Source organism: Rattus norvegicus, chromosome X (genome assembly GCF_036323735.1).
Source record: "Rattus norvegicus strain BN/NHsdMcwi chromosome X, GRCr8, whole genome shotgun sequence".
Classification (NCBI taxonomy): Eukaryota; Metazoa; Chordata; class Mammalia; order Rodentia; family Muridae; genus Rattus; species Rattus norvegicus.
In genome coordinates, this window is record NC_086039.1 from 121018681 (window position 1) to 121045429 (window position 26749).

Here is a 26749-nt window from a genome sequence, read left to right on the forward strand (position 1 = left end):
CACTCCATTCATTTTGATTAGTTTAACAGTGCTAATTAGAGGGAAGGCAGAGGACAGCCTGCTAATACCCACCCCTTCCCATGGAAATTTCAGTGACAGGAGGAAGAAAGGCAGAGGGAGGGGGCACGACAGCCCACTGAGGAAGACTTAGTTGGCTCCTGGCATCTCTCTGAGCCTCCCAAGTTATCCACTTGGGAGGTGCCCACCCATTCCTAAAGCAAATTGTAGTGACCCGTGCCACCAACTGATGGGAGCAGATCGTAGAGCCACTGAGTATTTCTTTGAATTTTATTGAAAATTGACATGGACATTAGAAAGATAATGAGCTAAACAGTGCTGGTTCTGGGATGTATCTTCTGGAGAATGAAAGCCCCAGAGGGGCAGTGACTGATCACACATTTCAGCAAAAAGAACCACAGAGAAGAAAGGAAAAACAAACAGAGATTCTGGAAAACATGCAAAGAGGCTCTCTCAAGAGACAAGACAGCAGAATGTTGGTGTTTGTGGTATGGACGGATAGGAAAGAGCACATTCACATGGTATTCAGAGAGTAAGGAAAGCCATTGATTTCAAGGCAGATTTACCGCCATCAAAGCTCTCCTTCAACATACCAAGTTGAGCAGAAACCTCTTGCGAAACCCGCAAAGCCCCTTGGAAGTTTGTGTGGAGAAACTTTGCTCTCAACTAAGCTTAAGCCCCCCTCATGTCTTTCTTCAGCTGAATGGTAATAGTTCCATTTCTCCCCCCTTTTGCTGGGGTCTGCAGAAAGTCTGTGAATGCTTAAGATGCAAATGTCACTCAACTTTCTCTTCCAGATTCAGAATCAGCTTAATAGTGTCTGAAGACAGTTAACCCATTGAACCAGAGAATTGTTTTTTAGAAAACAACATCAAACTCAAAACCTTGTGAACAGCACTTCCACACTCACAGCTGAGGTCTCCTGCCAGTCACTTAACACCTGGGTGAGTGGTCCTGTTGTTGTCTCTCTGAGGTTACATTTGGTCCATTTCCAGTCTGATGATTCTTTTCCTGCCTTGTGAGTTTAGGACAAGACAATTCCATGTGAAACACCATGTAAGTCAGAAGAGAGCTTCTCGCCTGGACACAGGGACACATGTACACTTGTTGAGTGTGGTGTATATGTGCGCAGTTGCAGGGGAGGGGGACTGGTTGGTTTCTTGCTTGAGACAGTATGGAGCCCTAACTAACTCTTCTATAATGGCAATCTTCTCCTTTAGACTTAGCACAGCTGCTGAAGACAAGGTTAAAAAAAGCTGGAGAGGGAGAGAGAAAGAGAGAGAAAACACGAAATTAGCCAGAGAAAGGACATTCAAAGGGACATGCAAGGGCAGTGGACAGTGTAAGGCAGCACGGATTAACTGCTGAGAAGACAGGAACACGTCACGATGGGCCATCGCCATGGGCACATCTGTAGGGAAGGTTTGAAGAACACCACACACCAGTTTAATTGCATCTTGCTTTAATTTAAAAATAAGCACACATTAACAGCCAACTGTGAATGCCAAATGATTTAAAAAAAAATCCAAACCAGGTGGGGAAAGCAGACTTCTTGGCTTTAATAGAAATGAAGGGTGCGTGGTGTGTGCATGCGTGCGTGTGTGTGTGTGTGTGTGTGTGTGTGTGTGTGTGTGTGTGTGTGTGTGAGTGTATTTCAGGAAGTCATTCCATTCGAGTCTGGATTTCCCAGCACAGACCATTTCTATTGAGTGGTTTTTGTTTCATTAGAAGCAAACCAGGAACCTAGGGATTTTTTTTAATTAGTAACAATTGTACTAATTAAAGACATTCTAGTGAAGAAAAACATAAGCTTTTCCATTTACAGGGGGAAGAACTTCTCAATGAAATTTAGCATCATCTTTTAATAGGTTCGACTGCCTTTTTGTCCACCTGAGTTCCCCGATTTCACATTGCACCAGTGAAATGTACACTGGCCTGGTCCTGGTCCAGACTTACAGGAGCTGATCCTCTGTAAGACTTACATACAGCTAACTAATCATCCGGCATCATGGCAGCTGGCCTGGAGCCTTCTCTTCACCTATGCCTACCCATCCTATACTATTTTTCTATGTGAAAACCCTCAAGAGTCTTCTAACACTGGTTTTTCTGAACATCAAAAAAAAATCTTGTCTCCAGGAAGATACATAAATACTTGGATTTTTGATTGGGAACCCAGAGACAGGAAATTGGAAATCTTCATTTCTCTACGTGTCAATGGATATCAGCCATGCTGACTAAAAAGCTCCTCACTTTATGTACAATTTCTGCTTGCTTTTGGAAGGTTGCGTAGCTCAAATACTTGTGAAGTATTTTGAGATCCTCCAGCCTCAAGTAGAGAGTTTATATACAAATGCAAAGGAAAGGCCTCATTTAAAAATACGAGTACTTCTTAAGGAAGACCATATTTTCTGGCAGTCTGGAAAGGTGAAGTAAAACCCCTAAGGCACTTTAACCCCAGCACTCAGGAAATACAGACAGGCAAATCTCTGTGAATTTCAGGCCAGCCTGGTCTACATTGTGATTTCAAGGCCAGTCAGGGCTACATAGTAAGAACCTGTTTTAAAAACAAACAAACAAACACACACACAAAAAAAACCCCCATGGCTACAAATAAGGAGCCTTTCTCAAGGAGACCCAGACAGCTGATTGTATCTGAGATACTTGGGAATTCTGCTTTGGGGCTTTCAGTTCTTGGTGGTGACTTGTTTTGTTTTGCCTCTAGGTATAGGTTTTCCTGAAATTCTCTCCTTCCAGTTGGCTTTCCTCAAGGACAACCACATGCTTTCACATTGTCACCCTGTACTTGCCTCTGTCCGCTGGCCAGTACGCATCAAAACCACTTCTTTGCCAACTAGAAAAGAGAAAGTTCGCACATAGACTTGCTTGCCTTTAACTAGTTCTGCTTTGGGCTTAGTCTTAGGTTTAAGTTATTAACTATGACTGTAGACAATGGCCCCTGCCTTTTCGTAACAGTTCAGAAGGCCTGTAAATTTATTATCACCTTGAATTTCTTTAGAGGTAGTGATCATACAGCCACCTTTATAACAAGAAAAAAGAAGAAGGTCATGGTCCGTGCCAGTGGGACTGGAAGGCAGAAGCAAGTTGCAGAACTCAAAAAACAAAACAAAACAAAACAAAAAAACCAAAATGCTTGAAGTACCAGAGCAGGGGTGGAGGGCCCAGCTGTCTGGCACCATTTTAAAAAAAGTTGTCAGTTAAAATAAGAACCTTCGCTTAAAAGGCTAAGTGGAGTCCAGTCCAGCTGTAGCAGGGCATACTATTCAGTACACAGCCATGGGTTACTGCAAAGGAAGGGCAGAGAGACGCCATATTAGCCACAGATCATTGCCAGGTCGCCTCTAGCTGTTGCTCTGTCACTAGCCAAGCACCAAAAGCCATACTCTGCCTCATAGCCCTGATGGTGGAAGGCTCTGTACTTCAAAGGGTTTCCAAAAGCCACAATCACGTGGGATTCTTAAATTTAAGACTGCAATATTTTTAAAATATCAAATCCTTAGACCAAAGTAAATGACCCTTCAAGTGACAAGGCCTCTTTTCTTCCCTCCAGCTAATGGTCTCTCCTCTTTTAAGTGGCATGTGTGCAAACATAGATTCAACCTACCATTGTATTCATCTAGGCAACCCAAGCCTGGATTCTTTGATCAGCTCTCCAGTTTACAAACTGGGACTATTATTCTTGCTATCCCACCTCATTGGGATGGCAAGAAATGACCAATGGCATGCTGAAACCCCCAAGGAGAATTCTAGAAGTCTATCAATCAAGACTCTAGGCTGGTAATGACATTCTGGTTTATTGTCCCTTCTGTATCTGTGAGGTACCCAGAATTACAGAGGGGGAGTATAGACTGTCTGCCCCAGCAGTTGTATTTTGTATAGGAAGGGCTTGGTGTAAATAAATGTGTGGCTGACTTTTAACATAGCTTGTGCAAAGTGATTCCGAGGAAATGGAATCGAGAAAGGGCTGGGCTAAGATAGTAGAAGAAATAGGCATCTCCAGCAATTCTTTTAGAACCTGTGATGAGGGGCTATGCTCCTGGCATTAGGAGTGGGAGAACAATCCCAGTGACAAGGATGCAGGAGTCTTATCCAGTCAGTGGCTGGAAATACTTCAAGGAAACAAGTATCAGTGGAATTCAAATGGAGTACATAAAATGTGGCAAACAGCAACCCGTAAACACATGACAGTCTGGCGAAGATAGATTGGGGAAGTGGGGGTGCATATGGCTGAGGGTACTAGGAGAGGGACTGAGGTATGGAATGTATCTCCAAGCCACGTGATTGTTGGCTTCTTGGTCAGGGGCCAGACATCGTCATTTGACTCTCAGGCTTCTATAAACATTCGCAGGAAGAAAAGGGGAAGGCATGGGGTGTATGCCCCCTAAGCATGTTAAGGGGGAAATAAAGAGAGGGAGGCCCAGCTCTGTTGCACAGGAAAGAGCGCGTCTACAGGAAGCCCAAACTGAAAATGAAAAGAGAAGGGGGGTTAATGAATGGATGGATGAATGTACCAAAAAAAGTCAGAAGGAAATTAAGTCCTAACTAATAGATAAAAGTAGATCAGCTATGTTAGATGGTCTTGTGCATTGACTTCTGGGAAAATGCTTTCTAACATGAATGGCAGCAGTAGTGGTATTAAAAAGCAAAATAAAGATCAAAATCCACACAGTTTTAAAAACCTGTTCTTGACAATCAACCTGCCAACACACACACACACGCACGCACGCACACATGCACACATCTAGATAACCTTGTCCATAAATATCAAATCTCTAGTGACGTTAGGCCACCAGATACAGCATCAGGCTCACAGCCCCCTTGACCCATAGGAAAAGAAGGTGAGGTTTCAACTTTGGCAGTCCTCAGAGCTTGCTTAGCTGGCTAACTGCTACCCTAAGCCAACGCCTGTTTGTCAAGTATGTGCCGGGGTTGGGTTTCAACATTGACCTGTAAACCTGAACTAAAGAAGCCCATCGCTGGCTTCTGTTCATGTAACATTTTGACCTGTCCTCTCCTGGGATTTCATCCCTATGATATAAGTAAGTCAAGTCATACTGGTCGCTATGTCGTACATGAAGAGACTGGCAGGCCTGTGGTTTTGAAGAAAGTATCATTACATTCAAGATAAGAGATATCTTCTCAAGACTTTGCTATCACAGGGAAAGTCTTATCTCAGAGAATTTCTTGGCTGTTTATCTAAAGCTTTGTTTATGATCCAAAGAAAGTCTTCCTTGCCAACTAAGTGGTTTTGAGGTAGTAACTAGAATCTGAGGGCTCTGATTTTAACAAGAGGAATCCTGCGAAGGATTCATGTAAAGGCATTACTGGAAGGGGGGCCTATTAGAAGAAAGAAGTAGGTCACCAGAGCAAGCCCTGTCATTATATATCTTGTCCCTGCCTCATTTGTCTGCTTCCTGGTTGACATGAAGTGAGCAGCTCTGCTCCAGTCCACACCCCCACCATGATGCTCTGTCAGGACCTATGCCACATCAATGAGGCCAAGTAACCATGAACAGAGCTAAACTTTCCTTCCTTAAAGTTGATTTTCTCAGACATTTTCAGAAAAATGAAATAAGGGTTATTTGGTGGGAGTAGAGTTAAAAGAGCATGCATATCTGAAAATATGCAATCAATTTTCCACAATGAACACACCCACTCTCCCACATACATAAATAAGCCCCACTCAGCCTGCATTCCAGATGGCTTTTCTGGTCAACACCCCCCGCCCAGCACCACCACCCAAGTGAAGGTATGGAGAAGTAGGGCACATAACCTTTGTGGTTTTCACAATCTTGGCAGCAAAGGCTCTCTCAGACCAACTGATCTAGAACGGCTTTTGCAGTCTACTACAGAGAAGCTTGCCAAGAAAAGGCGACCTAATTTGGGGTTGAAATTGGCTGCTCCAGCTGCTTACCACTTGTCTCTTACTTATAAGGCCTGGCTTTAAGTCTAGTTTTCCAGGGTTCATTTTAGGGACGGCTACTCATACAGATGTACTCAAGGAAATCGGAACGAATCAGTGTGCAACGAAATCTGAATTTGCCAAAGTTGAATTCACCAGGATACACCTGTCTTGCCCTCATCGAAAATGGTGGAACAAAGAAACGCCATATGATCTAAGCTCCTATTATGTGTCAGACACTTAGTGAGGCACTTGGACTATGGAGGGGAGCAGAAATTTCAGGAATTTAGTCTAAATAGAAAGGTGCGATTTGACGCCACTGCCCTAGCAGGAGCTCCAGGACTTGCTTTTAAAACCAGGCAGTAAATCACTTCATTGTTCTTTTAGGATGCGTTTGTTTGGCTCGGTTTCCTGGGCTCTCTGTTTCAGAAGCCTGGACGGACTTCCTTGCCAGGATTTGCTTGGAAGGAGGATGCCGTTGCCAGCTGCCTGAAGTCTCTAGTGTAACAGTTAACAGCCATTGGTTTGGTGACTAACAGCAGGCTCTCCATGGCTTAGCCTGGGGACATCTCAGTGTTTTAGTTCCCACCCCAAGCAAACAAACAGAGTAAGGCAATTCATGAGCCCACTGGAGAACTTCTGACACCAACTAGACATTTTTTTTTTTTTTGGTTCTTTTTTTTCGGAGCTGGGGACCGAACCCAGGGCCTTGCGCTTCCTAGGTAAGCGCTCTACCACTGAGCTAAATCCCCAGCCCCCCAACTAGACATTTTATGTTAGCAAATTATTGTGGATTTTGTAGTTGCAACGGTGGTGACTATGTTTGTTTTTAACTATCATTATCTCCTAGAAATAGGTACTATGTATTCCACACATGAATTGATATAGATTTTGCCTTCTAATAATCCAGCATGTCTGAGGTAATTGCAGGATCTGAGTTATAGCTGTATGTCAATGATTCTTTGATGACTGAGCTCCAGGAATATGGGGCTGAATTGTACTATTATCTCTTCTCTTACCCACATTTTAAAGTTTCCATGGTAGAGTTTTAAAAATAAATCAATCTAAGTGTGCTGCTAAAAGCATTTACACTCAATTTCCCTTCACTACCTGATGTTGGTAGAGTAGACAAAAGGTGCTTAATCACTGCTTTCATCCATCCTATGATGACTGTTTTCACCCTCTGTAAAAGCTGTGATAGTAGGAACCAATCCTATTTACTTCTGTAGACACAACCACTAGCCCTCAGGGATCCTTAGTAAGAATTACTCTTTAGCAGATGTTTTCACGAAGCTCATACTTACTGAGAGAATTACATTTTAAATGTTTTATACTTGCACTTGCGCCAGTGCGTGCGTGTGTGTGTGTGTGTGTGTGTGTGTGTGTGAAGGTGCTCACAAAGACCAAAAGAAGTTGTCAGAGACTGTGGAGCCAAAGTTACTGGCAATTGTGGACTGTCTAATGTACAAATGAACAAAACTTAGCTTGTTTGGAAGGACAGTAAGTGTTTTTAACCACCCTGAACCACTTCTCCAGACACAGAATTAAATTTTAAAAAATTAACTCATTGTTATTGTTTGTGGGCACACATGCCATGGTGTAGTGTGATCAGAGGACAACGTTTGGAGTTGGTTTTATCTTTCCACTATTATACAGGTTCTAGGAACTGAACTCAGGCTGCCAGCAAGGCCTGCTGAGCCCTCACAGAACCAAATGTAAGGATTTCCCTATAGTATCTGAGGTCTCTTCCCTGTTTTCCACTTTGCTTATATTTTGAGGGTAGGGCATATAATCAAAAGAAATTGGAGAAGCTGAACCCCTCAGATAAAGAACAGTTACTAGAGGGACACATAGAAACAATTTCTCAGGGCGCATTCCTAAATTGGGGTGTGTATGTGGGTCAGTACTGACCGTGACATTGCAGGTGGGGACTGGGAACCCAGCAGTTTCCCACATCATCACAATTCATTTTGAAAGTCACGATTACGGCTCTTCAAAAAAAAAAAATGAACTGAAACCTTGCATGTTACATGTTGGTCACGTGATCTACCTACCTATGCTACACAGCTGTTCTAGTAGTAAAGCTCGGCAAATGCTTCTGAGAACGCACGCACGCACGCACGCACGCACGCACGCACGCACGCACACACACTTCTAATCAGGCAGGTAGGCAGGCATTCCATTTAAATCCACAGTCAGATGACATCTTCATACTGTAAGTCTCAGGAGGAAATCAGCGGATCCAATGAAGCCATTTCTTTTACAGTTAGCTATGTGTGCTACAAGTGTGGGGTTTGGGAGGTATGGTGTCCAAGCCACTGCCAGTATTATTTAGAGTTAATAAAGCTTACCAGGACCCTGGGTGTCATGCAGCATGCAGCAAACAGCAGGGTTAACTGTAAAACAGTAAGAACTGATGAAGTGGACTAAGAATGAGGAGAGATCCAATATTATGAATTAATACCAATAATGAAATGTTAGCAGTCTACGGCGATTAGGAGAAACAGAAAAGGGAACAGGTGTGGGTGGCTTGGTAGACACCCCTGAAACCGTGGTATTCTTCCTTAGTCTCCTTAGGGGCATCCAGAGGAAATACTGAACCTGGAACTTGATCAGCTCCAACCACAATCTGTCTAAAAAACATTTCTATCACAATCTCTACCCTCTCAAAATCATTACCATCAAAACCACTTCGGGAACAGAGTAGCATAAATTTAGTGGCCCATCTTCCAGAAGGTAACAAATTGCTTATAGAGATGCATAAAGTGCCCAGAGCCGTGGCCATTAGAGTATGGATGGGGACAGACCACTGTGCTAGCTCTGATTACTAGTGTAAGGTGCCACGGTCCAGCAAGGCCTTTTTCCATCTCAGAACTAGAATAGAGCATCAACCCCAGATAGTTCTGACCTTTTAAAGGGGAATCCAAGGCCAATGGTGCAACTCAAGTAGTAGAGATCTCACTTAACATGTGTAAAGCTGGGATCTACCCAACCACTCCCTAAAGGAACGTGTGAATTGTTTCCCACTTAATATACCCTCACTGATAAGTTAATAAATGGTGGATCCAAAGAGGCTTTTTCCATCTGGCTTGTTGAACTTTGGTAGCAAAAAAAAAAGTCAGGATTTTGTTTGTTCATTTAGTTGGTTGATGGGTTTTTAGTTTTTGAGACAATTTCTCCGTCTCCTGGCTGTTCTGGAACTTACTCTGTAGACCATGCTGGCTACCATCACCCAGCAATATGTAGTTTTAAGGTCCTCTTTTGGGAAAAAACAATCTCTGGACCAAGTTGGTGAAAATGTTCCAATGACAGATTCGGTAGTCAAAGTAGATAAGAAGATGGGAAAACTACTGCCTTGAATTATTAAATCGTTTGTACTCATGATGTGATTCCTAAGTGAGACTCCCAGGACAGAGGCAAAAAGATTGTTCTTTCTTCTGGGAAGCATTCAGTGGCTGACTCAAACGAGTGGCCCAAAATAGAAGGTTATAACCATGGGTATCTCTGGGACCATAAGAATCTTTTGGAAAGGCTATTGTTAAACATTCTGTCTTGGAGTTCCCTAAAACCTACTGCACAAACAACCATAGAGTACAAGGGAACCTCTGGGTATTTTCTTTCCAGAGACATTTTCCTCTTCTCTGGCTCTGAAATGAGGAGTGGGTAATCTATGAAAGCAGAGATTAGTGGGAGGGCAGAACTATTAACTCACCAAACATTTAGAGAAACAAAATGGTTTCAGAACCATTCTCCAAGCTTGAAAATGTGCTACAAAGAGGATACTGGCATCTGAAGACTCACCTCTAGGTTCTTAGTACCCCAGGCTGGGCATGGCTAAGCAGCCAGCACGAAGAGGTACAAAGGAATGGGAGATGAGACACAAGGAGCAGCCTTCCGTGGGAGCATTTACCTTCCACAGGCTGTATCTTTTGAGAACTGAGGCAGAGTAAGGGTTAGACTGTAGGCTCCTTTCCCTCAGATTTGGGAGGAGCAAGCCAACCTTAAGCTGCATGATACTGAACATCTAAGGCAGTGGTTTTCAACCTTCTTACGGCCTCAACCCTTAAATACATTTCCTCATGTTCTGTTGACTCCCAACCATAACATTGGTTGCTAATTCAGAACTGGAATTTTGCTACTGTTATGAATCATAATGTAAATCTTGGATATGCAGGATAATCTGATATGTGACCCCTGTGAAACGACTTGTTGGGGTCTCAGCTCTCAGGCTGAGAATCACTGCTCTAGGGTCTGGAGACATGCTAGAGCTGCTGTTAAAAGATCCTGCCTTCCTTCCACAATCCTGGTCTGCCCATCCTTTTTGTTGTTCTCCTTCTACATCTCTTTATCCTTTTACATCCCTCCTGGCTTGTTTCCTACTTTCTAGCCCCTCTTCCCTTACCATTTGCCAGGAGTTGGCAGAATTTTCCTGCTGGGACCAAGAGAAAAGCTACACTTTCGGGAACATTACTTTCCTCCTCTTCGCAACTCAAACTTGGGTGCTACAGGAACAATGGACACGATTTGAGTGAAACTGCCAGTCTTCAGTTCACACTTGTCCACCAATAATCCCCCTTGACTTTTGGGTGTAGATGGAGGGGTAGGGATGGCAGGAAAAGAAAGATTTCTCTCTCTCTCTCTCTCTCTCTCTCTCTCTCTCTCTCTCTCTCACACACACACACACACACACACACACACACACACACACAAGCAGCCTGCTACTTACTTCTTCTTCTCTTTGTCTCTTTTCAGAGTCTGCGAGCCTCCAGCCTGAGAGCCCTGAGACTGGAGCAGCTCGGCTGCCGCCTTTCTCTGCTTGAAAGCATTCATTTCCTCATCCAGACACTTCTTCTTATCTTCCAGCTTCTTCTTCTCCTCCTGGTGCAGTTTCTTCAGACGGTCAAACTTCTCATGCAGCTGGCAGAGGGCCACAAGGAGGTTAGAGAGACTCCCTCTGAAGCAGCAAGCTAAGTCGCCAACCCAGCTAAGACCAAGGTAGGTGGGAATCGCTATAACTGCAACCTGATAGGACCCTGAGACATTAAGAGACACCTCCACCAGTGACCGACTTGATGGTGCCAAGGATTGTTCTGTAGATTACTGGAGACTGTTCTCAGAATCTCTGCTCCTGAAATGGTGGAGCAACAACAACACATTCTGCTTGACCAGACATTTTATTGTAGTGTAGTTATTGGCTGTGGTTGATAGTAACATTTGCTGTATTTACTGAGTTTGTTACAAGCCAACCACTAAATCTGATCTATCCTCCTGTTTCTGCTGTTTGAGTGCTAGGATTACAAGTATATGCCACCATTTTGTACCTTACAACACTGTTGAAGTGGGTTCTGCTATTACATACATTTTATAAGAAAACAGAAAGTCTCATAAATGAAGGCATTTATCCAAGGTCAACCCAATCTTTAGAGGACTGTATAATGGGATCTTCCATATGTAAAGATCTCCTCGATAAACACATCTTAGGATCCACCTATATCTGCCCTTCAAGGCTGAGATTACAGGCATATGCAATCCTGCCTAGCTCTTTATTATGTGGGTGTTGGAGATCTGAACTCATGTTGTCATGCTTGCAGGGCAAGCACTCTTGTTCACTGAGGCATCTTCCCATGGATCATGGTGAAAACATGAGCTATAGCAAAGCTGGTCAAAAGAAATACTTGCCCTTGAACACAGAGACAAAAAGTATCCATAAAATTGGATGAGTATTGAAACCTCAGTCTCTTCAAACAATTTATTTACTTCTATGTGCATTTTGCCTGTGTGTGTGTGTGTGTGTGTGTGTGTGTGTGTGTGTGTGTACCACATGTGTGCCTGGTACCGTCAGAGGTCACAAGAACGCATCAAATCTCCTGGAACTGGAATTAAGAATGTGTTGTGAGTCACCGTACATGGTGCTGGGAATTAAACTAAACTTCCTGGTCATCTGCAAGAGCAACAAGTGCTCTTAACTGCTGAGCCATCTCTCCAGATCTGAGACCTCATTCTTAACCAGACACAAGGCCATTATGACAAAGTGGATCCAAGAGCTCGAAGCACATGTAGTAGCCTCACCACTAGAATGCAGGACATAACCTTAGTAACTAGACCAAGCACAATTCTTCTTTCTCCTGGGGATTCGGGAGGAATTGTTGTACTCTGAAGTATTTGCAATAGGTCAGTTGTCTCAGTGCTGTGGGCATTTGGGACTGGTGCCTAGTAAGGTATGGCAATGGGAAAGTTTGTGTCTAAACTGGCTTCTCCTAATCACTTGAGGGGAGTATCAGTTGCTTGAAATGAGCTTTACTTCATTGTAACTTTTCTTCATTTTTTTTTAAGCTGCCTATATTGCTCTTCCTAAAGGTAACATTTGTCTTCTTAAAGTGAAACTGAAATAAAACCAATACCTTTGCCACAAGCTTTGGTGATAACCTTCGAGAGTCAAAGGACATCAAGGGTTAAGAGATTTGGAGATTAATTATTTATATCCCTTGTTTATGTTTCTGAGGGGTGTGATGACTAATCTGGACTGTCAACTTGAAGGGTGATTTATAATCACCATGGAAACTAGTCTCTGGTGTGTCTACAAAGGAGTATCAAGATTGGGGTAACTGAGGTGAGAAGACCCTGTTTGAAAGTGGGTGGCACTGTTCTATGGGCTGGGGTCTTGAACTGAATTAAAAGGAGGAAACGATCTGAGTACCAACAGTCCATCCCATCCTTCTCCTCTTACAAAGTGACCAGCTGCTTTATGCTTGTGCTACTATGCGGTCTCACCACAATGAATTGTACCTCCAATTGGGAGCCAAAGCAAACGTCCTTAAGTTGTCTTTTTCACGTAGGTCTTTATCACAAGATGAAGCGACTGAGCCCAGAAGGGAAACACTGGCTAATATTTCAAAACTGTACCTTAGGCCAATTATGAACTGGTATAGGAGCCTTTGAAGCCGAGCCGTTGCTTAAATGAATAACTGCATATGTTGAATTCTTTTTTAAAGAACTTATTACTATTATGGGCTAGAGGGATGGCTCACTTTTTGCTCTTCTAGAAGACTCAGTTTTGATCTCCAGCAACCACTTGGCAATTTACAACTATCTGGAACTCCAGTTCTAGAGGATCAATCTAATGTTCTCTTATTCCCTCCTTGGGCCCCAGGTACACAAGTGGTACAAAGACATACATTCAGGCAAATACACCTATGCGCATAAAATAAGATAAAAATTGATGGTGGTGGTGGTGGTGGTGGTGTGTCCATGTGTCATAGCATACATATGGAAACCAGAGGACAACTGTGGGGAGGTGGCTCTCTCCTTCTACCTTGTGTCTCTCTTGTCTGGGCCATACAGCATACCCTATACAAGCTGCTTATGAACTTCTAGTTGATTCTATTGTTTTGGCCTTCCATTTCACCATTATGGTACTAGGATTACAGATGGGTGCTACTGGCATTCAGCTTTTATGTCAATTTCAGGAATTGAGTCCACTTTTACCCACTGAGACATCTGGCCAGCTCAACATGCATGTGCTTAAAAAGGACCATCAGACCTTGGTTTCAAACCCAGCTAGAACTGCACTGATGCTTTCACCACTCGAAACCAAGATGAAGGTGTTAGATGAGACAATCAATGGTAGAACACATAACCATCATGTGGAATGCCTGGGTTCCATCCCTAGCCCCACATCAAATTAATAGACAAAAAATATCAAAAAAAGAAAAAAATATCAAGAGGACAGACTAGGAAATCTAAGTGAACAGGAAATGCTCCCACTGATACCAGTTTAGATTTCATCATTTTATCTAAGATGGCCCAGGACAACCTTTCCCTATAGTTACCAGAGAGGGTAGGACGGGGCAGGCCAACCATGAAAATGATTATTTGTCTCTACAGAACTCCAAATTCCAGGAAGTGGGAAATGGATCAACCCTTCTGTCACTACAAGTCCTCCACTGCCCAAGAGAACTCTGTGTGATACTGGAGAGGCTCTGGACCCGTGCTAGTCAGTACAAGAGCTGTATTGAACCACAAGGACTGAACATTTAAAATGAGCTAACGAGGAGAACTAAGCTTTATATTACATTGTGCATTTTAAAATGGCTAAGAATAGATTTTTAAATGCCCAACTCCCCGCAGTAATGGGGAGTTTGAACATAGGGCCTCAAGTATGAACACAGGGCCTCAACTAATACAATAAGCAAGTACTAAAGCTACAGAGACTTGAGGGTCAATCTTTACGTTCAGCAAGTTTAAACCCATTCTTAAGTTTGAAACATAACTGAAAACATTGCTTGCTGATAAGACTTGCTCCAATGCTATCGCTGAATGTCCAAGTCACTGAATATGCCAATACAACAAAGATAACCACATGTTTGAGGATTGCAATGTGCCAGACATTCACTGAAAAAAAAATACAACTAAACAAAACTCACACAACAAACATCTGAGAATCTGGACACTTTGTATCAGTGTTTTTGAAGTGTTTCATTAATATCTTAAAACAAGTGTATCAAAACCTTGGCATGATTTAGTTTCAAGTTGCCAATTTTGTTTTTACTAACATCAGAAAGTTATGGCTACACGTACACCGCCAATGCCAATGCCGGGTCTGCTTAATTTGACTTAAGAGTTTATTATGACTTAACATTAAAAGCTCACACTACCCTGAAATATATAATTTCACGCATACGGTGACATTCAACATTCAAGTGCCAGGGTTTTTGTACTGTCTTTTGGTCAAGTTTCCTTAAACTTTCAAAGAATCACTTTTAGGCTTACAAAAATAAATATGTGTCAAAATGTTCAATAAATATTACATAAAACTAGCAGCAAAAAGTATCTAGAAATCTGTCGTGTGCAAAGTTTTCTTCCCAACTATCATTCCAATGGTCCCAAATAAATTTTAGAATCTAGTCACTGGGCTACATTCTTAGCCCCCTTACAACGCTTCGTATTTGGAGACAGCATCTCATTAAGTTGCCCAGGCAGGTCTCGAACTTGTGTTCCTGCCTCTACTCTTCCATACTGGCATTATAGGCCTGGTAACCAGACTTGACTTAGATTTTAAATGTTTCCAACAGAACTAAAGAGTTAAACATATGAACTGAATAACTGATTTATTTATTTGATGATTTATTAATTCTACACTATAAATACTACTAAAAGTACACGTCATATTCCATAAATATATGCAATTATTATTTATCACTTAATTAAAAATATTTTGGGCCACTGTAATATAGGCCTGCAATCCTAAGACTCATGGGGGCTCAAGCAAGAGTATCTAAAATTTGATGCCAGCCTTGGCTAGACAGTGAGTTCTAGTCCACCCAGGCTACATATGGAAACCTTGCTTCAAAATCTAAATAAATTAATTACCTCAAATGAAAAGACTACCTGCAGCTAGTGGCTACCATGTTGGATGGCAATGGCTGTAAATAATAACAATGAGAAATTGTCCCATCCTTAGGAAATAAGGGTCAGGAAGACACAGATGTCATTAGACTCCCTATCTGTCCAAACTGCACTGAGTCCTGCTAAGAGCTTACAAGCTCCTCTACCTTCTAGCAGTTCTGTCAAGGCTGAGGACCCTCCTGCCACGCTCAGTCTCTCCTCCCTTGCTGCCTGGTCTCCACCATTGTGTTTACCTCTTTTTCAGCCTCCTTGAGCTCTGCTTCCTTCTCTTTGACTCTCTGGACAAACATCTGTCTCATCTCCTCTTCTTTCTTCTGGAGCTCCCCCAGGAACTCGTTTCTTTTCGCCTCATATGTCTCCTGTAAACTGGAGATATGATCAAGTCAACTCCACTGCCTCTGGGGCAACTCCTGGTCAAGAAAATGGGCCCCAACCACCCTGCCCGAGTTCCCTCATCCTCTCTTCCCTAATTCTGACAGAGAAATGTAAAGAGAGAACCACTCAGGGGCAGGGTGGGGGGACAGCTGGCTTGATACGCAACAGCAATATTACAGAGCTACTGGAGGGGCCAGAAGAGCGCCCTCTCTCTCTCTCTCTCTCTCTCTCTCTCTCTCTCTCTCTCTCTCTCTCTCTCACACACACACACACACACACACACACACACGAGGAAATTGTGGCTCATAGAGGAGAAGTAAGTTTATGAAGATTACACACCTAGTCACCTAGTTAGAGACAGAGCCGACACCAGAAAGCTGGGTCTCCTGTATCTTCATTTAAAGCTTCCCTCCCTCCCACTGCCCTCTACTGCCCTGCACTGCCAGGCCCTGGCTCTGAGACCAACCACACTAATTTACCACTTCACTGAACGAACACTTTCTGAGATTTTACCCACCACCTATGTGATCTGTGTGAATAGACGTGATGCTAGCTGTTTGGCAGCAGGAGCCGAGAGCCACCGTGCCTGTTTTAAAAGAACTTAGGGTGTAATAGAAGATGCCAGGTCAAGACCACTGTCCCTGACCTGCACTTATTTTTTAAAAAGTAGGAGTCAGCATGGTGAAGGCCAGTGCTCCAAAGACAAGAAAGACACAAGTGAAGGCTGGTGTTACTGGGGACATGGCCAGACTTTAACAGGCCTGGGGACCTCATATGAACCATGAAGGAGTGAAAGGGGAGGTTCCTGAGTGTGGAAAAAGAGGAGAGGCTTTGGGTGCCCCATTAAAAAGGTGGACATGTATCCATCAGTCAGAACATGAGAAAGTCCACTTGGCTATTTTAGGAAGGAAACTTTCCAGCAATCCAAGTAGAAACGGAAGGCTCTTCATGTTAAAGGCTGTTACAAATGGAAAGATCTAGAGCAACAGTAGGGCTACAGAATTCTCAGGACCTTAGTGGGGGGATATCAAGGCTGATTCTTGGCAGTTCTGCCTGCCCAGACCTACCTACTTCCTTAAATGTGTCTTACTTTCTTTGTGAGCATCTTTCTTTGAATCTTAGTGCTTACAATCTACAGTAAACTCTCTTCATATATCCCCAGAAGAATCTGATTCAAGTTTCTGGTTTGGGCCACTAGATAGATGGTAGAACATGAATAGCAACAGGAAATGCTGGAAAAGGAGGGGGGAGAAGAAGAAGTAGATGGCAGACCGCTAGAGCTTCAGATCAGGCATCCATAGAATGTCTGAGTGAAATGTCCAGGGTGCAGTTAGAGCAATAGGTTCAGAGCTCAATGGTATACTTTTAGCTCTGAATTCATCAAATATCTTGATGGTAATTAGGGTTGTGAGAATAGAAAGAACAAAGAAATGGGAGTGTCAAAGAGCAGAGGCATGTGGAAGGAATCCTGAGGGAGCACCAATGTTTAGAGGAGGAAGCTGAAGAAAATGAGCTTGAAAGCAAGAGCAGGGAGGAATAAGACAGAAAGGGAGAGAGATAACACTGGTCAGGCCAATACTGCCAGAGCTGAAGGCAGAGGGTGTCTCAAGCCAAATTAATGTTTCGCATTAAAATCAAAGCTAAAAATCAAGCCACAAGGAAATTGGCCACCAATCCACAGTCTCTCAGGCCTTGGAGAGAATTTTGTAGAGAGCTGGAGGCAGGCAGAAGACAGATTATAGTGGGTTGAGGAAGTGAGAAAGGAAGAGGAACAGGAGATATGGAAATGTTTCCTCTCTGTCAGAGACAAAGAATGGGGCTAAAACAGTCCTTTGTTAGGTGGGAGCATTTACAAGCAAGGTGGTCAGGGGTTGGTGGAAGAGGGTGAAGAGGCGGGAACAGATATCAAGGATGGGAGAGAAAGGCCAGGTCTAAGTGGCCAGGTAGAGGCACACCTCCTTCAGGGTGCAGAGGCGAAGGAGAGGAACAGAGGAGCTTCCAACTCTCCTCCTTCCACTTCAGGAGCTCTGGGGCCCTGACTTGCCTATCCACAGAAGGATGGGAAGCTGCCATTCCTTAGGCAGCCATCTCCCAAAGGACTGCTTGTATGGTGTCCTAGGTCCCCTATAGGTCTGCTATAAACAGGTTCCGTGGGATCGCAGGGGCCATTTGAAAGCGTTTTCCTCCTGCAGATATGCCCCCCCCCCCGACGGCTTGCTCACGGATGTCTGACATTTCCTGAAAGGAGATAGAGCCACAGTAAAGGGCAACACATGGTAATTCAAACTGCAGGGCTAATGACGCATATTGTCTATACAGAGCAGATGCTTTCGTTGGTCTATGGCTCCCACCTGCACAATGAAAAGCACTTTAGATTCTGATTTGAGGAAGACACCAGTGATTATGCATCGTCAGTGGTCAAAACAAAACTCACACTGAAATGCCAAGTCCGTGGGGGAAGAAAGAGCATCATGCAGGTCACCGATACAAGCCAAGTGACTGCTTCTTGGTCTTTTTTTTTTTTTTTTTTTTGTATTTTCCTATCTATTTATTTGGTACTAGGGATGAACTCAGCTTCTGCATGCCAAGCAAACGCTATTACCAAATCACATGCTCAGCTTCCCCCAACCCTTTTTTATCTTTTTTTAAATGAATGTTCTTGCCATGTAACCTTGACTGGTGTAGTACTTGCTGAGTGGCCCAGGCTGTCCACACACTCTTGGCCGTCCTGCTTCAGCCTTCCCAGTGCTGGGATTCTAGGCATGCGCCACTACCCCTGACTTTTTCCCTATCTGATGTTGAGAACAGGGACGATGGGGAAGAACATATTGTGAACCCGTCTTAGGCAATCCAAGAGCCAGATGAGGAAAGTGGGAATAGAGTGCAGCTCTTAACTGTCACCCCGTAGAACAAAGCCCTAGCACCGAGTCTATGCAAGCAGGGCTGACTAGAGCAGCTATACAGGGGAGGGAGGGGCTAAAGCAGTGAGTGATGGATCAGCAGAGTGGTTTCTCCAGCCCCTTCCCTTGTCTGTGTTTCTAAGCAGGGTGGCAGCTCTTCTGGCAGCTGTGCAGACACAGAGAGGTAACACTCAAGCAGCACCAATGATCTAGGAGTTCCTTTGGGCTCTCTAGCTAACTTCCATGCCTCGCTCGCTTTCCCTGCTGATTCTTCAGGGCAAGGCTTCTGATCTAGGTCAGGCTGACCTGACCCGGCATAAGAGGTACCTGAATGGTTTGCTGTCAGGGTCGGTGTCCTTGAAGCCCATCTCCTCCAGCTTACAGCGGCGGTACAATTCGTAGTGCCGGGCATGGGTCTGCTCCCGCAGATCCTCCATGTTGATTCGAATCAGCATCTCCCGCAGCTTCACAAAGTCGCAGTGGGCCTCATTTTCAACTGCATATCGGGTATTGGGGCATTGGATGTATATTGGAAGGAAGGCCGGCAGAGGAAGACATGGATGAAGTGAGAAGTAAAATGTCTAAGGGTGACATTGCTTTGCAGCCTGTTTATACGGCGCCTACAAATTTAACCTCCTAATTCTATCCTGTGGAAATTGGGAATGAAACATTATGAAAGGGTAATAGGAAAACTTTACTACTGTGAAAATATCTAAGAACTTGCATTAATGCCTCAACACCAGCTCACCAAGCAGACTTCCACAGGAATCTCTGCTTGGCATTGCTTCGAAGACAGACGCGTATCTGTCTATCCGGCCATCTAATAAATATTCGTGGACTCTTGGTTCCCAGTATTATGTGTAGCCCTGAGAATTAAAAAATGAAGTCTTGGGCCTATGCTTTTAGGAACCTGCAGTTTAGTGGGAAAGCACGTACATGTAAACAGAACAATACAACGCAAATGCCAAAGTTGCAAACATGAGGGTATGGTTGCAGTGCAGTAAAAGCCCAGTAGAGGGGGACCTACAAACTCCCAGGAGACTGTAGGTGTCCCCATAGACACAACCTCTTGGATGACTCTGGGAGGAAGAACAGAATTTATCAGGCAGATAATAGAACATAACCCCCACCAGACCTCCAGAACGCTAGGCAAGGTCATATAGAGGGCAGGCTGCAGAACCAGATAGTGTAGGAGAAAGGCAAAGACCATAGACAGAGTCTCTGAAGAGCAAGGAAAAGAACCAGGGTAGCAATAGTTGGTGGGGACAAGGAGGGGCAGACCTACAATGTGACCCATGTGGGAAATAGAAGCTTCCAAAGAGGTGTTTTGCCAAGGGTGGATAGTGGTCTGAACCCGGCAATCCTAAGCAGGAGAAAGTGTGTACCATTCTTTTTGCCTTGAGGGCAAAGGTCTTCATTTTGGATCCTGAGCAAGAATGTGAGGGGTGTGGATAAATCACAGCAGCGTGGATTTCTGGCTAGAGCAATGCTGCAGGCAGGGCTCTGTCAGGATGTCTGCAGCTCTGTCGCCACTGTGTTGGATGGCAGTGTTTGGCCATGCACAGGAGGATGGTGATGTTTGAGATGATGAACAGATAAGTTAGCCAAGATTCTGTCTCTCAGGGTCTGGAAGAGGACAGTAGGGACAGAGAGGAGGGGTTCTAGAATGACAGAATCAAGCATAGTTGTATTATCATAGGTGGTCAGATATGGTCATCATAAGTATTTGTCCAAAGTCCAGGCTGATCCATGTACTCTCTCTGCTTAAGGCCGCTTACATGACATGAACCCTACCTGTTGCCTTAGAATAGTGGTTCTCAAGCTTCCTAATGTCGCTACCTTTTAACACAGTTCCTCATGTGGTGACCCCCAACCATAAAATTATGTCATTGTTACTCCATAAATGTAATTTTGCTACTGTTATGAATTGTAATGTAAACATATGATATACAGGATACCTGATATGTGACCTCTGTGAAAGGGTCATTTGATTCCTAAAAGGGTTGCGACCCATAGGTTGAGAACTGTTGCCATAGAATATAAATGGGTATAAAAAGCTGCATCAGTAAAGTAACTTCTCAGGACCAACCTATACATATCTGCTTCTCTAACTCTGGACCGTGATCCCTGGTCAGTAGGAATGATCCCAGAACCAGGCATGATGGTGTACACCTGTAATTTCCGCACTTAGGAGATTGACTGAGGAGGGTCAGGAATTCAAGGCTAGCCTCAACTACATAGTGAATACAAGACCAACCTGGGCTACATGAGGCCCTATTTATAAAGAGAGGGGGAAGGTGAAAGAAGGAATAGTTCTAAGTCTTCTTTAAGGTTCCCAAGCAGTATTCAACTACTTCTTCATTCAAAAGAACAGTCAACTCAGGAGTAAAAAACAAAACAAAACAACACCTCTCCCCCCAAACCCCACTACTATCACCAAAAAACAAAAACAACAGTTTGGGATGAGAGCAGGGCGGTCTACGTTGGGGACTGAAGTCACTGGAACTCTGCTGGTTTGTCTCCTCCCACCTCAGGTTCCTGTCTGTCAGGCCTCAGACTCCAAAGGGGTGACTCTTGGTCCAGAAGTCACTTGCCAATGTTCCCACTGTAACACCCCCCCCCAGCTCAAAATGACTGAGAAGCACAAAGCTTAGTGTAGCTCTGACCAGCTTCTCTACCTATGGGACATCCAGACAGGGGCTGGAGCTCAATGATGGAGCGCTCATCTAGCATGCATGAGACCCTCAGTTCCATCCTCAGCACCACAAAAGAAAGAGGCCTTTATGTAAGGTGGACAGCTCACAACCAAATCTCACCTTTGCTTTTTGAAACATGGTCACCCAAGGCTGCTTTTGAACTCACAACCATCTCATCCTAGTTGCCTCCCTCCACCCCTCCCAGTGCTGGACTTATAGATCTACGCCACTCTTCTTGAGTGCCCACTCTCTATTATTTGCTCAAGGGTTGGGATGGATTTACAGAGAAACTGCCAGCTATGGCAGAGTTTACAGCTACAGACTCTCAGGTCCCTAAACCTCTGCTCACTGAAGTGACCTAGAGCTTGTATGACCTACTGAACTGACAAGGACAGCATAATATGTCTTAGACATGCTACCAAAAAAAACTGTGATGAATGCATGTAACATATATCTGATCCTTTAAATTTATGAAATAATCATATATGTATATATAAGTATATATACATCCATGAAATAGGAATGTGAAATTTAAAGAATTTTTAAATTTTTAAATATTTAAACATTTTTAATATTATCTTAGAAGGCCCTGCTGGCCTCCTTTTGCTCTCATGCCCTTCTCTCTGTTCCCTGCCTCCTCTGGCAATGAAATATTAGCACTATCCTGACTTTGGGTTTATCATTCACTTGTATATTTTTTTAATTTTAATTTCTTTTAAGTGTGACAGGGAGTGGGTGTGTATGTGTGAATTCATGTGAAGGTCAGAAGACAACCTTCAGAAATCAGTTCTTTTCTTCCATTGTGTGGTCTCTGGGGATGAAGATTGGGCCAGCAGGCTTGGAGGAAAATGCCTTTACATTATTTATTTAATGTATTTAAGTACACTGTAGCTGTCCTCAGACACACCAGAAGAGGGCATCAGATCCCATTACAGATGGTTGTGAGCCATCATGTGGTTGCTGGGAATTGAACTCAGGACCTCTGGAAGAGCAGTCAGTGTTCTTAACCACTGAGCCATCTCTCCAGCCCTAGAGAACTATTTTTATTTATATTTTGTGGTGTGTGTGTGTGTGTGTGTGTGTGTGTGTGTGTTTATGTGGGATGCCTGTAGAAGCCAGAAGAAGGAACTGGAGGTAAAAGTGGAACAAAGTGACAAAGTGGAAGTGACCTTTCTGACGTGGGTGCTTGGAATGGAGTTCAGGTCCTCCGCAAGAATAACAGGTGCTTTTTACCTCTGAGCCATTCATTGTTCTACCTCTCAATGTGTGTGTGTGTGTGTGTGTGTGTGTGTGTTAAAACTGTTTTATCATTCATTACTTGTGCACGAATTCATAAAAATATATATCATGTTACTTTAGCTTACTTCTGGAATTCAGAAACCTATCATATGCATGCTTTCATGTTTTTATTTAGCTCAGTATTTTGTTTCTGTGATCCAGTCATGCAGATGTAGCTATAATTCATTCATTTTCACCTCTGTCTGAGATCCCATGATATGACCATTTCACAAATTAATCAGCCTATTTTTATGGACACCTCATTGTTTGGAATAATTTATCATCATTATTCTGTTGTGAACGTTCTTGTGCCTCTCTTAGGGACACACTCACTTGTATAGTCCTTTCTACGCTGTGCCAAATCCATTTGTCTTTTGTTGTGTTTGGAGGTGGTTACAAGGGTGTACTTTCTTCATTAGAGACAAAGGGAGTCTGCTCACATCACAGAATCCAGGCACCGTGCCAGAGCTTGCTGCTAGTCAACCCCTATGGCTGTTTGAGACCTAAAATGACTGGCAGAGGGTGGGGACAAGCTAGTAACTTGTTGTATCATGGCAGGGGGCAGCAGAAACACAGAGGAAGGGCTCTCTGACTGCAGCCCTTTTGTAGGAGACTCACCCTGCACGGTCCCCCAAGGATACTGCCGAGCTCGCATCATCTTGTTCCCTATCTTCACTTCTTCTGTGCTGCCAACAACAGCAAACGGCAGGTGGGCCTGGAACAGAGGCAAACAAGCACTCAGAACTCCAGGAGGAAGGCATCAAGTACCCCACGATGCAATTGCTGCTCATCTCAAGGCCTTTGGGTGCTCCCTCTGCAACGTCACTCAGTGCATCAGCGTTGAGAGGCATCCATTTAGCTCCAGAGCTCCACAGCCATGCAGGAATAAGAAGCCTAGTTCTTGCTTCTCTGCTCTGGGATTACAGATAACAGATAACAAAGGCCTGCTCTAACACATAGGGAACAGAGCAGGAAGATGAGCAGATTAGCAACCTATATCCACAGTCATAGTTGCTGGGGGCTGGGGCTGGGTGAGCATCAGAAGGGGTTGGATACAGCTGTTGGCATCACTACTCTCTTCCTAGAGTATGAGAGCATAGCTTAAACCCACTAAGATGGACTGGCGTTATTCTTGCCTAGGTAAGAGCTCACCCATGAGCCTAGAGGGCTCACCCACAAGCTTCACTCGCAAGTTCTGATGATGTACCCTAAGGGGCATAAAGAAGTAGAAGATACACACCCTTGCACTTTGGAAGCTTCTACTCTCGCTGAGGACGTGTAAATTACATACTCGACATCCTGTTAGATAGTATGTGACTAAGGGAAAATGGTAGATACTTCATATAATACTCCTTGAATGGAGTAGAGAAGAGGACGAAAGGGGCATGGTGTTTGCAGCTGAGATGAGGGGCAGTGACTGCACAGGGCTAGACTGAGGGAGGAGGTGAGAAGGAAAACCATCTTGTATCATCATCTGCTTGCATCCTGGGCTCTCGGCTCTAAAGTGATGGAGGAGGAACTGTGGGTGAAGTGGGAGGCACATCTCTAGGCTCAAGAAGAAAGAAAATACCAAGAAAATAAAGGCATAGGAAATGCCAGTCTTGCCTTAGGTCTGTTATTTTATCATCAAGGGACACTGTCAGAATGATAGGGTCACTCGCTTCCTCTCTCCAGCAAACTCCTGTCATTTGATTCCTCTAGCTCTCTGACTGTTCCCGAATGCACAGGCCACTCCCAGGCCTCATAAGACCTCCCACAGCACACTTCTCTGCAACTGGCATCAAAGATGTTTCTGGAAAGTACAGGCAAACATCATTTCCCAGGGCCTTATATATTATCAGAGGGAGCCAGGACAGACTGCTTAAAGGAGTCACACATGTACTCAACTCCCAGGCTAGGTCTTTCCAGGAAGCAGCGAGGACACCACACTTTGGCTGCCAGCCTTCCCAAGCCACCTAGGGGTGGCCTATATGTCTGTATTCTGGCATCTGCTGGAAGTCAACTAACCACAGCAGGCTAGGAGTCATTGCGAGTCAGCTGTTCTTGAAAGACACGTGGCTATGACAGCCAGACAGGAATCAGGCAAGATAAAGAGGAGTTTTAGGGGTTGGGGATTTAGCTCAGTGGTAGAGCGCTTGCCTAGCAAGCGCAAGGCCCTGGGTTCGGTCCCCAGCTCCGGAAAAAAAAAAAAAAAGGAGTTTTAACTTTCAATCACACTACCAGGTCCTGTCCATGATATCTCTCAAAATGGAGGCCAGATTTTCTCCCCCGCCCCTCCCTTTTTTAGGTTCCTGCAGGAAGCTGACAAGCAGTGTTTCATATATGTGGCTCCAGGGAGGAGACTCTTACTCGTTTCAAGACAAGGCCCCTGCTGACCCATGATGAGCAGATTGTTAAAGGGACCTTGTGTAATTCTACCTAAGCGTCTGCTGAGGGACACCAAGATAGGAGATCTTCCAGGTGCAGAGCGCTATTATAACACATAGCCTCGGGCTCGTCTTGGGAGTCCGGCTCCAGACTCACTATTTAGTCTATTTTGTATAACTACAGAAAAAGATACCTGGGGCTAAGGAATTTATAAAGAAAATAAGTGGCCTTTCTTTCAATAATTCCAGAGGCTGACCATCTAAGCTCAAAGTAGTACCACATTTGGGTGTCTGAGGAGAGTTTTCTTGTTACATCTTCCCATTGCAGAAGGCAGATGATCAAGCTAGCTAAATTCTGCATGGAGCCTCTTTTATAAAGACCCTTAATCCTATTAGTGAAGGAGCAGCCCTTATGGCTTACATAACTATAAAAGCCCGATCTCCCCCTCCCTGATTCTGACTCTTTTTGTTTGTTTGTTGTTTGTTTGTTTGTTTGTTTGTTTTGAGACATGGTTCCTCTGTGTAACAGACCTAGCTGTCCTGAAACCCACTTTTTAGAACAGATTGGCCTTGAACTCACAGAGAGCTACATCTCTCTGCCTCTACCTCCTGAGTGCTGGGATTAAAGGCATACTGTGCCACTAGTACCCTCAATCTCTTCTTTTGAATAAAGATTTATTTTTAATTGTGTATGTCTGTATGTGGGTGTGTGCATGCAAGGGCAGGTATACTTAGAGGGCAGAAGAAAGGGTTAAATCCCCTGGAGCTGGAGTTACAGGAGGTTGTGAGTTACCCTATGTGGGTATTGAGAACAGGACTAAGGTCCTCTGGAAGAGTAGTATGTGTTCTTAGCCCCGAGCCATTTCTCCAGCTCTCCCTTTTTAAAAATCATCAGTCCTAGGAATGGAACACAGTGCTTTGTACATGTCAAGCATATGCTGTACCACCGAGTTCTGTATTCTCAGCTTTCTTTTTAAATTTTTGTTTGGAGACAGTGTCTCACTAAGGTGCCCAAGCTGGGAACTCACTCTGTAGTCTAAGCACATCTTCACCTTGTGATCCTCTTGCTTCAGCCTGCAGGGTGTTTGAGATTATACAGCTGCATCATCAGGCCCCGCACAGCTCCATCTCCCAATACATCACATGGGCAACACTTTCAAATCAAAGCATCACCTTCCCAGCTCCTGTCTACCTTACACTCCCCTAGGTCCACTTGAAAGTTGTCTGGCGATCCACCCTACATGACTTATTCTATTCTTGCTCAACCACATGCATTATGCTTTGAAGACCGGAAAGGTGGTTTTCTATTTTTTATCCTTTTGGGCTATGAAATTCCCCCAGGATTTTTTCTGGTGATCTATACTGACTGGCCTTGGCTTCTTCCCAGGGTTGACAGAGTTTTCTAGTTATGAGGCTGGTTCTACTTGCCCCCATTTCAGGCTAGTGGTTAAACAAGACTGTCACCTAATTCTCTCAATTACCATTGGTCACCCCAACAGAAGTTCATGGAAACAATGGGGGCACCACTGCTGAGTCAATGGAGAGGACAGGCCTATGCCTATCGCCTCCTTGTGATCCAGTTTGCCAACCATGTGTCCTCACTGGGCACAAGTACAATGTCTCTGTGGGAATCAAACCCAATGCCTAACCAATGGCCAATTAACTGAGCTTAATCAAGTTCTGGGCCTGTTCTTTAACCGCTAGCTACAGTTTGAGCTAATCTAAGAATAGCATTATTTTATTTATTTATTTATTTATTTATTTATTTATAAATAGGGTCTCATGTAGTTC

At 44.0% G+C, this 26749-nt stretch overlaps 1 protein-coding gene across 12 annotated transcripts in view; it reads right to left on the reverse strand.

Annotated features, from left to right (window-relative positions):
- Positions 1-270: 270 nt before the first annotated feature.
- Septin6 (septin 6) overlaps positions 271-26749 on the reverse strand; it is a 138727-nt gene continuing 112248 nt past the window's right edge. For 5 of the 12 annotated variants that reach the window (XM_063280315.1, XM_063280316.1, XM_006257463.5 and 2 more), the window contains 5 exons: positions 23211-23307; positions 18946-19114; positions 15577-15709; positions 10665-10855; positions 1464-3320 (listed from right to left, as the gene is read on the reverse strand). In XM_063280315.1, coding sequence (XP_063136385.1) covers positions 3296-3320; positions 10665-10855; positions 15577-15709; positions 18946-19114; positions 23211-23307 — 615 coding nt within the window. In that variant the 3' untranslated portion in view covers positions 1464-3295. Of the gene's footprint in view, positions 1275-1463; positions 3321-3811; positions 4499-8289; positions 8335-10664; positions 10856-15576; positions 15710-18945; positions 19115-23210; positions 23308-26749 lie in introns of those variants that run through there. The other 7 variants (XM_063280319.1, XM_017602161.3, XM_063280318.1 and 4 more) reach the window with 4 other exon arrangements.